This window comes from Onychostoma macrolepis, chromosome 02 (genome assembly GCF_012432095.1).
Source record: "Onychostoma macrolepis isolate SWU-2019 chromosome 02, ASM1243209v1, whole genome shotgun sequence".
NCBI lineage: Eukaryota > Metazoa > Chordata > Actinopteri > Cypriniformes > Cyprinidae > Onychostoma > Onychostoma macrolepis.
The window spans coordinates 23150551-23161489 of NC_081156.1; the positions used below are offsets into that span (position 1 = coordinate 23150551).

Genomic DNA, 10939 nt, shown 5'->3' on the forward strand with positions numbered 1-10939 from the left:
TATACAACATAATATGAGAAAAGAGATATCCTAACAAATAAGCTAACGTGAGAAAAATATGCAATACATTGTATGTATATTTTTTAGAATGATGTTTCATTTAATCTACATCACAAAGTGTTACTGAAGAAAAATTCATTCATTGTATAGCAGAGGGTGTCTCCAGCTAGCACCTACTATTAAAGATACAGTCCTGAATTTATGAAGCAGATCTCTCTCTGATCCTAGATTTGTGATCTCTGATCCTGAATGTGTTTGTGATGATAACTTACTGCATAATTAATATTTGTCATTATAGCCTTATAAGTATTCAGACCTACATTTTAGTAAAGTCAAATATACTGATTAATCTGAGGCCTCAGTCAAAGTTTTGTTCATGTATTTATGAAATGCTTTTATTGTTTAACTTTTATTATTTGTTCCCTTTTTATCGTTCAGACTAGTGATGACATTGATAAAAGTGACCTGAAGAACAAAATTCATAATCATGAATGTAACGTTTTCTTAGTGTGTTGTCTTGTTGTTGTTGTTTTACAAGGATTTAATTGATTTCAGATCATTTTAAATTATATCCTTAGGAATTTATACAACATAAAATGAGAAAAAAGAGATAAAAGTGATCATGTGAAACCATGTGATGCATGCAAAATTATATTCACATGAGCTTATGCAACCTTTTTAACCTCCCAAATTCACAGCTGTTACCACATTCCCTGTCTGTGGTTTATAGAAACATGATGTGTTTTGATACTGATTGATTAAAGACTCTTCAAAGCATTCATTTCATGTGAGTTTTTGTAAAGCTATGCAGGCATTTTGTATCACTGGGCCCTTACATAAAGTGCACAGTAATAGAGAGCTGAATCTGACAGAGTTACACTGTTAATAATGAGTTCAGTGGATGACTGGGATGTAGTCGACTGAAAACCATCTGGTATATCCTCATCACTACTCTGTGATCGAGCACCTTTATACAGTAAATATTCTGGTTCTCTGTTTGGATATTGTCTGTACCAGTAAAGCCAAATATCATTGCTGTTAGTTTCAAATGTGCAGCTCAGTGTCACAGACTCTCCTTCTCTCCTGATTATATTAGTATCTCCTTCTCTTGGTCCAATTTTATCAGCAAATCCACCTGAAATGCAGTGAATCATATTTTAAAAGTTTTTTTTTTCTTCCCCAATAAAAATTATATTAGATTAAATTAATTGATTCACAAAATATAATTAATTGTGATTAAAAGTATATTTACCTGAAACTGTGATGAGCATTATGAGTATCATCTGCCTCTCCTCCATCCTAACTGAAGTCCACTTTACCGATCAGATTTTTAGTTTCTAGTACTTTAAAATTGATTCATTAGATTATCATTATTAATTTATGGATTTATTAGTTCCAAATTATGCTGAATGTGACTTTATAAAATGAATTAAAATATGAGAGTAGCTGGAGGTTGAATGAAAGCACTGAGACCAAGTGAATAATGTGGGTGTGGGTTAGTGAAATATTTAACACCTTCTGTGTTCCTGTTGGCATCAGGTGCTTGTTTAGTGTTAATAAAACAGCTTGTGAAATACTGTTGCCCCCTTCTGTTGGAGCTCAGAACAGCATGTTTTGTCCAGTTGCTTTACAGTGTGCTTTAAAATGTGCCGTCTAAAATGGTTAATGTGTTGGGTTTTACTTTTATTGACATTTAATTTTAATTACAATAATTTAATTGTTGTACTCACACATTGTCAGCATAAAAATAATAATCTGTTATCCAGCCACAGAACATTTCCAAAGTATGTCAGTTTCTGAAGGATCTACTAGAAAAAAGAAAATTGAGGGTCTGAGGGTTGAAATGGGATACTGACATGCAAGAAAACAGAACAAAGCCAAGGCAAACAGCATACTGTAATTTTCAAGAAGATGTTTAAGTTCATGTGCAGGACAAACTGTTATTGAAGTAAACATTCATTCAATGTATAGCAGAGATCGCCTCTAGCTCCAACAGTCTTGAATTCATAAAGTAGATCATCTCTCACTGATCCTACAGCAGACGTGTTTACGATGATCATTATGTGAGATTTCAATTAATAGTTTTCAGTCACATGAATGGCCTGAAGACCTGGAAGGCAAAACATCCATAGAACTGCAACACAAGCTTGTCAATTTTCTGTCTGTTTCCAATGGACAAATATTAGATCACCTCTCAAAAGAATAAAGCAAAGATATTTGAACAAAGTGCAATTTTTGGCAATTTGCAATCCATATAAAGCATCTGCCTCAATATTCCAATCACTAAAAACAGTGGGACATTCTGAAATGTTTAATGTGAAAAACACTTGAAGTGCCTTAATGTATTGAAACAGTGATATTAAAAGATCAAATTCAGTACAAACCTTATTGATGATGCTTACTTTATATGCAAGCAGATAAGTCTGGAATATGATGTCACATAAAATGGATGGAGGATCCATTCTGAGTTACTGTCTGTACCAGTAAAGCCAGCTTAGAATATCGTATGTTACTTGATAATTCCACTAGTATTGATAAGAGCTGTATGTTTGTTTGTTTGTTTTTTGTGCTGTTGAGTCCAGCTGTGGTTTGTACATTTCTATCAAGGTTTGATAAGCACATGAAAACTGTTTTTGTACAGTGTTATAGGGTTTCCTGTCACTGTGGGCTGCAGAGCACAGTAGTACAGAGCAGAGTCTGACACGTTGGCAGAGGAGATGATCAGATCCACATGGATTTCTGTTTTTCTGTGATTGATGGTTATTCCTGGAACAGGTGGATTAGCTGGAGTTGTTACCCCTGAATCTTCCAGTATGAGGAACTGTGGTGGTAAACCTGCATATTGGCGATACCAGTGAACACCACGAGCAGAACCGCTGTAGTTACAGGAGAGTGTCACATTGTCACCCTCAAGAGCAAATACTCTGACACTTTTTGGAGTGATGACTTCTGAGGCTCTGGAACCTGCAGATGAAAGTGACGTTAATTGCAGTTTTCAAACACTTCTGACAGAATAAAATACTTTTTCAATATTATACCTTCAATTGATGACAGCAGTATAATAATATAGATCAACATGTTCACTCACTGGACCACAGTATAGTAAGAACAAACTAAAAACAGAGCAGCTGCTCCACACAGTGTTGTGTGATATTCATCTTTACCCAGCTGTATGCTGTATAGTGTCTATGCTAAACTCCTCCTCCTGCCCTGACATTAAATCTGAAGCACATGAAATGTGAAATGAGCATTTATAGCTGTTTAAATATATGCTTATTTCTTTTAATTCTTTGTTTTTTGATAACATTTTGTTTATACATGAGTATTTAATGAGACTAACAACATAATATGAGAAAAGAGATAACCTAACAAACAAGCTAACATGAGAAGAGTATGCAATACATGCTAAATTGTATTCACATGCCCTTATGTAACCCTTTTTACCTCACAAATTCACAGCTGTTACCACATTCCCTCTTTGTGGTTTATAAAAACATTATGTGTTTTGATACTGATTGATTAAAGACTCTTCAAAGCATTAATTTCATGTGAGTTTTTGTAAAGAGACTCTGTATTTTGTATCACTGGGCTCCTACTCTTAGAGCACAATAATAGAGAGCTGAATCTGACAGAGTTACACTGTTAATAATGAGTTCAGTGGATGACTGGGATGTAGTCGACTGAAAACCGTCGGGTATATCCTCATCACTACTCTGTAATCGAGCACCTTTATACAGTAAATATTCTGGTTCTCTGTTTGGATATTGTCTGTACCAGTAAAGCCAAATATTATTGCTGTTAGTTTCAAATGTGCAGCTCAGTGTCACAGACTCTCTTTCTTCTCTGATTATATTAGTATCTCCTTCTCTTGGTCCAATTTTATCAGCAAATCCACCTGAAATGAAATACGTAATACATACATCATTACATATATCTTGATATAGAATTAGTGTAAGTTGTGAGTTACTGTAGCTCTGAATAAAATACAGTATATTTACCTGAAACTGTGAGAAGTATCATGAGTAGCATATGTCTCTCCTCCATTTCCTCCAAGACAGCTTTAACTCTTTTAAGATTTTTTTTAGTTTATAGTATTGTTAAACTTATTGGAAATTCGTAACTAATAAAGTATGCTGAATGTGGCTTCATAAAATGAAATGTGAGAGTAGCTAATGGGTGACTGAATACACCAGTCTGAGTGAAGTTTTATTGTGGTCTAATAATGTGGGCGTGGTCAGTGAAACATAAACATGCGCTGTGCACTAGGCTACTGTATCACTAGTGATATACCATCTAACTGCATTTCAAACAGATCTATCTATACATCTATAATTTGCTTTATCATAATTACACAGAGCAAGTGAAAAATATATATACTTTCACGATAATCATTACTCAACACTACATTCAGTGTTGAAATGTTGATAGCACTTTTTAATCATCCTTGGTGAGCATCAGGGAAATGCTTTTGAAACATAACTTGTGAGATTATGTTGCCCCCTTAAGTTAGAGCTCAGAACAACGTGTTTATTTTGAAATAATGTGCTTTCTTGAATAGTAAATATGTTTGAGACACTTTTACTTTGTTTTCTTTCTTTTGATTTGAGGTATAAACTAAATGTATTCTCAGATATAATTCTATAGGTTCTACAGAAAACTACCTCAAATGATGTATCAAAACATGAGAAATGTTTTTCTTTATCAAGTTAATGATTTTTGTTTTTTATTACACTAACACAAACAAATGTCTACAGAAATATGCTGGATGATTAATAATTAACCCACTGGATGATTAACATAAGTCAGGTTTTTGTACAGTGTAGTTTGTTTTCCTGTCACTGTGGGCTCCAGGGCGCAGTAGTACAGAGCAGAGTCTGTCACTTTAGCAGAGGAGATCTCCAGATCCACACGGGTTTTCTTTTCATTCACTTTTCCAGAGAATCGAGGATCTAGGTCTACAATTTTAGACTTCTGTGAAACTTTCCCTGTCCTATCTAGTATTATCAAAAGAAATTCAGGAACTGAACCGGGATATTGGCGATACCACTGCAGACTAATTGCTGAAGAGTAGTTACAGGACAGAGTTATATTGTCCCCCTCTGTCCCAAACACCTCAGGCTGGACTGGTGTGATGACATTCCCAAAACAGACACCTGTGAATCAGATTCAATCACATTAACTCCATTGTCATGAAACACAAAAGCACAAGAAACCAAAAAGGAAAAAAAAAAAAAAAAATTCAAATAATATAAGAATATAAAATTCTTACATGCAAGAGTGCAGAACAAAAGTAAAAAGCTGAGCAGCATTTTGCAGTGGATTAGTTCATCTGCCGCACAGACTGTTAGACAGCAGACTCTCACTGTCTAGCAGAGATGTGTCCAAATAGCACCTCCCCTAAAAGCTGCACTCCCATTAAAACACAATCATCCTTTTGAATCTTTTACAGCAAACGTCAACACCAAACTGTGACAATTCCTGAACTGGAATTTACATATACTGACTACTGACTAGATAAAATAAAAGATTTTAAGATTTTAACAGATTTTAATAGCAGTGTGTGTTGTTGAATTTAGTAGTTTACATTCAAATTTCCCTGTTTGTAAATATACAGTTTTGTTCTGTAAATGTGTTTACAGTTTTTCTGTATTTTTTACAAAATTATTCTGGCAACCACAGCTGCCAGAATTATTTTGTAAAAACTACGGATTATTTTTTTTTTTACAGTGTAGATAAAATAAATAAAATCTTTAATCTCTCTAAATAAAGAAATTCTCAACCATCACTTAACATAATATATGGTGTCTGACAATACTGTACTACAACGGTCAGTTGTATGTTTTAAGTACATTTTAACATGTCTGCCTCTGCTGGTACAACTTGGAAACACAGACATTGGTCTGGTGTGTTTGTCTACATACACAGTAAAACATATAATCATAATTTATTCTAAATCACCTGTATTTGTATTTGCACTAAATTGGCTAATGAAATGTTTGCATGTTTCCTAGACTCATATAAAATAGCCTATCCATAAAATCTGAATAAATTTGTTTTCCCTAAATAAGAATGATTAAATCAACGTTACTGCCTACAATTTATTTTTTTTTTTTTTTATTTATTTTTTTTTTCAGCCACAAATTTATGATTATCATAAAATAATCTTGACACTCTATCCTTGGGTTTTGTTGATCAGGGACATTTTGCAGTAGCCTAATGACTGGCCGGAAGCAATTAACTATTAACTTTATATTTGTAATATTTCACAATAATCTTAGTCAGGCCTGTGTGGGGCATTGTAGAACATTTTCACAGCACAATAGCACTATCCTGGTGCTCATTTCATCTGATGCACTGCATTTTCAGGATTGTTTAGTTAGGCTATATCTTTTTAAGCTCATGTCAGCTTGTATGATTTGACTAACGTTGTAAGCTCAAGTAGGTTTTTATTCAAGCACTGAATATCCTGTTGTCACTGTGGGCTGCAGAGCACAGTAGTACAGAGCAGAGTCAGACACACTTGGATTTTGAATTGTCAGAGGAACTGATCTTGAAGTAGAATCATGTCTGGAGTGAAATCGTCCCTTGAACTCAGTGGCTTCATCTCCATCTCCAAATTTATGTCTCCGTAGAATATATTTTGGAGAGTCATAACTGTTTTGTCTGTACCAGAGTAGAGTAGGGTTTGAGCTTGTAGTGTTGTATTTACAATCCAAGGTTACTGAATCCTCCTCTTCGTATGCTGATTGGAAACTTTTAGCCTGATTAACAGAGTCTTGTCCCCTGCATTCTGTGAGGAAAGTAAATTATTTAGTAAATTTGTTTATAAATCTAGATGAAACTGACAGGTAGGAACAAATACATGCATAAAAATATGGTACATTACCCATGCAAGTTGCAAACAGGATTAAAAGAGTTTCCACACAGCTTCTCATTGTAATCATGATATAAAAGACACCCAAAAAGTATACAATGTTCTCTTGAATCTTACTGGAACTTGCTGAGATGCTCAAACTCCACGTGAAGTCCTGACTGTAAGATATACAGTCTGTATATATCTGTTAAAACATCTCCCCCAAGTGGAGGAGAGCAGACACACATCCGGCTAATGTCTAGGTTTTCTTTTGAAACTAGTACACCACAATTAAATGCAGTGAGCATGAAGTGTTTATGAGTTCGCACATGTTCTAGCTTATGAAATAATAATTATGTACAGTTTGATTTCCTCTATTGTATTGCTATTGCTTAGTGGATTTGTCCTTTTGCAGTTGAATACTATTTTAAAAATGTTATAATCATTCTTATATATCATATATCATTCTTTCACTTTTCTCTTCTGCAAATACTAGACATGCTCACATTTAGTATTTTGAACAGTAATTTAGTCAATCCATTCACTTGACTTGTCTGCAATTGTCTGTATCTGATATCACCAAGAATTAGAATGTTCAGTTATAGTGTATAATAATATCAGAATATTCTTGTGCATGTAAAAACATCCATTATATTAGTGGAATATTTTTAGGTCCTGTTAATAAATTGAATAAAATAAGAATGCAAATATGCCTAGACCTGTTATCCCAACTTTTATTTATTTATAATTTTTTTTTACCATCACAGAATATCATTATGGACACACAAACTATCATCACAAAATCACAAATAAACAGGGAGTTAAAATGAGTTAACTCTTTTTCTATCTATAGAAATAAGGTGAGAAATATTTCAGTATATCTGTTTTTCAATTGAGGATCGCTGTGGTTTTTGTATGGAGTCAGAGGATTTCCTTTCACTGTGGGCCACACAGCACAGTAGTACAGAGAAGAATATGCCACTGCAGAAGGAAAGATCTCCAGCTCCATGCGTTTGGTGTCTTTTCTGTTGAACATTGTTATCCCAGGAACCTGAGGAGTAGCGTGTGTTATGAATCCAGATGATTCCATTATGAGGAACTGAGGTGCTGATCCAGGGATTTGACGGTACCAATATAAATCGTAAACCGTGCCTGTGTAGCTACAAGATAGCATAACCTTTTCATCTGCTTTAGCAATTACTGTATCATTGTTGGGGAATATGATGTCTTCAGCATTAGTAACACCTGAAAACAATAAGGAGAGCAATGAGCATGTTTTAAAATCAGAATTCTGAACTGCATACAAGGAAACCACTTTAAAGTGATGATTAGTTGAAATCTTACCTATTATGAGAGATTCTATTAATAGGACTACTGCGAATGTTGACATGATGCTTTGTCAAGAAAAAAGAGTACAGGTTTACTGAAACAAGAAGTTCCTTGTCTCAATGTTGGAGAGCTGCTCTTTACTCCTCCTCCTTTAAGCATGTAAGTCTTATGTGAGAGTTATTACTCTAGAGTGCCATTCATTTCACATTTCACAAGGGAGTATAAGGAAATACAGCTAGTTTGTAAAATAGTTTTTGCATCTACTGTATATGTGACCCTGGACCACAAAACCAGTCATAAGGGTCAATTTTAAAATTGGGATTTATACATAGTCTGAAAGTTGAATAATAAGCTTTCAATTGATGTATGGTTTGTTAGGATAGGACAATATTTGACTGCGATACAAATTTGAAAATCTGGAATCTGGGAGTGTTGTTGGCTGGGTAACACTATCCTCTCCTCTGCATTCTGAAAATCAATACAAAATATCTATAAATTATTAAGTAGCCTAAAACTAAAGTCACGACATGGAGAATATGGGAGATAGAAGAACTGATTACATACCTATAGAAAATTTAAAAAGAATGAGTAAAAATGTGATCCAAGCAGACATTCTGTAATTCTCTAATTTTAAATTGTTCTCAAAAAAAGCAAAGACATCTTTTTATGTACTGTACAAGCCAGCTTTTGTAGTTTTGAACAAAGTTGAGCTCCACCCACTGGGAAGGTAATTGGATCAGCTTTAGTAACTGTCCCATAGGAATCCAGGATGAGGAACTTTGGTGGTGAACCTGTGTATTGACGATACCAGTGAAGACCTCGAACAGAACCAGTGTAGCTACAAGAGAGTGTCACACTGTCACCCTCATCAGCAAACTGAGAAGCACTGTATGGTGTGATGACTTCTGCCGCTCTGGAAACTGCATTTAAACTGTACATTTCAAATTTACAACTGAAAGAAAAAATAAAACTGAAATTTATATTCTCTTTCAAATGTGTATCCTCCATTCAAATGCAATTAAATGTATATACTTAATAATTCAATGTTGTTATTAGCTTGGTTAACTAAAAGGCATTTCTGAGAAGTCAGGCTCTTGGTTCAATAAAATAATCATTATTTACAAATTACGTGAAACCTGAATTTGTTCTTAAAAATAATGTTTTTTTTTTCCTAAAATGTTTTCATCACCCTTTTAAGAATGTTTCAGCATATGCGGCAATCTCCTACCTTGAGCTGACGATAGTAATTTAATTAAATAGATAAACATTTTGGCACAGTAATCAGGTGTGAAGAGGAGAAAAACATCAGATGATATAAAAAGACTTGTGAAATGCTGACAGTCCTATTGTACAACATCTGTGCTAAACTCCTCCTCCTCAGATTGACAACATTCAGCCATTATCTCACACAATATATATTATGAAATGTTATTTATAACACAACCCCACATATTGATTAAAAATAAATAATATTAATTAATAGATATATGAATGATAAATGATAGATAAATGACAAGCTACAGCATATTTTAGTGAGATATTTTAGGGGTGTAATCTTAAACAATCGTGATATAGATTTTGTTTGTTAGACAGAAATGAGGGTTCTATAACAATAATTATCCAGATTTGTGGAAAGCATGTTTGAATATTGCTTACAATTAAGTTTAAAATAAAGACTAATTAATGATATGAATTGTATTTTCTAATGTTGCATAAAATAAACATGAATACATATAATAAAATGTCAGCAGAAATATCCTGTATGCTTTAATACTTTCCTGAAATACAGGTTTTTGCACAGTGTAGTTTGTTTTCCTGTCACTGTGGGCTCCAGAGCACAGTAGTACAGAGCAGAGTCTGATACTTTAGCAGAGGAGATGATCAGATCCACATGACGCTCTCCTTTTCTGTGATTGATGTTTATTCCTGGAACAGGTGGATTAGCTGGAGTTGTTACCCCTGAATATTCCAGTATGAGGAACTGTGGTGGTGAACCTGCATTTTGCCGATACCAGTGAACACCACGAGCAGAACCGCTGTAGTTACAGGAGAGTGTCACATTGTCACCCTCAAGAGCAAATATTCTGTCACTTTTTGGAGTGATGATCTCTGAGGCTCTGGAACCTGAACCATGAAAGTGGTGTTAAATGCAGTTTTCAAACACTTCTGATGGAATGAAATGCCTTTACAGTACTATACCTTCAGTTGATGACAGCAGCATAATAATACAGATCAGCATGTTCACTCACTGAACTAAGAACAAGCTAGAAACAGAGCAGCTGCTCCACACAGTGTTGTGTGATGCTCATTTTTACCCAGCTGTATGCTGTATAGTGTCTGTGCTAAACTCCTCCTCCTGTCCTGACAATGAGTCTGAATTACAATGCAACAAAGAAAAGATTAATGCATTAATGCAGATTATTGAGCATGCATATTTAAAATATATACTTATTTCTTAATTAATTCTTTGTTATATTTATATAGATATTGTATTGCCATTTTGCTCAAAGATGTGAGTCCCTATAGTTTTTATTGAGACTTCTTATGCAACATAATATCAGAAAAGAGATAACCTAACAAACAAGCTAACATGAGAAAAAATATGCAATACATGCTAAATTACATTCACATGCCCGTATGCAACCCTTTTTACCTCCAAAATTTACAGCTGTTACCACATTCCCTGTTTGTGGTTTACAAAAATGTGATGTGTTTTTATACTGATTGATTAAAGACTCTTCAAAGCATTAATTTCAT

General features: G+C 34.2%; 3 gene segments (V, D, J or C); all 3 read right to left on the reverse strand.

Moving 5' to 3' along the window:
• Positions 1 to 2567: 2567 nt before the first annotated feature.
• On the reverse strand, positions 2568 to 3551 carry LOC131530301 (T cell receptor alpha variable 13-2-like). The segment is given in 2 exon segments: positions 2568 to 2964; positions 3039 to 3551. Coding segments are annotated over 2 exon segments (402 nt in total).
• Positions 3552 to 4776: 1225 nt separating this feature from the next.
• LOC131528355 (T cell receptor alpha variable 9-1-like) lies at positions 4777 to 5309 on the reverse strand. The segment is given in 2 exon segments: positions 4777 to 5153; positions 5270 to 5309. Coding segments are annotated over 2 exon segments (417 nt in total).
• Positions 5310 to 9926: 4617 nt separating this feature from the next.
• LOC131528363 (Ig kappa chain V-VI region XRPC 24-like) lies at positions 9927 to 10478 on the reverse strand. The segment is given in 2 exon segments: positions 9927 to 10306; positions 10382 to 10478. Coding segments are annotated over 2 exon segments (420 nt in total).
• Between the last annotated feature and the right edge of the window lie 461 nt (positions 10479 to 10939).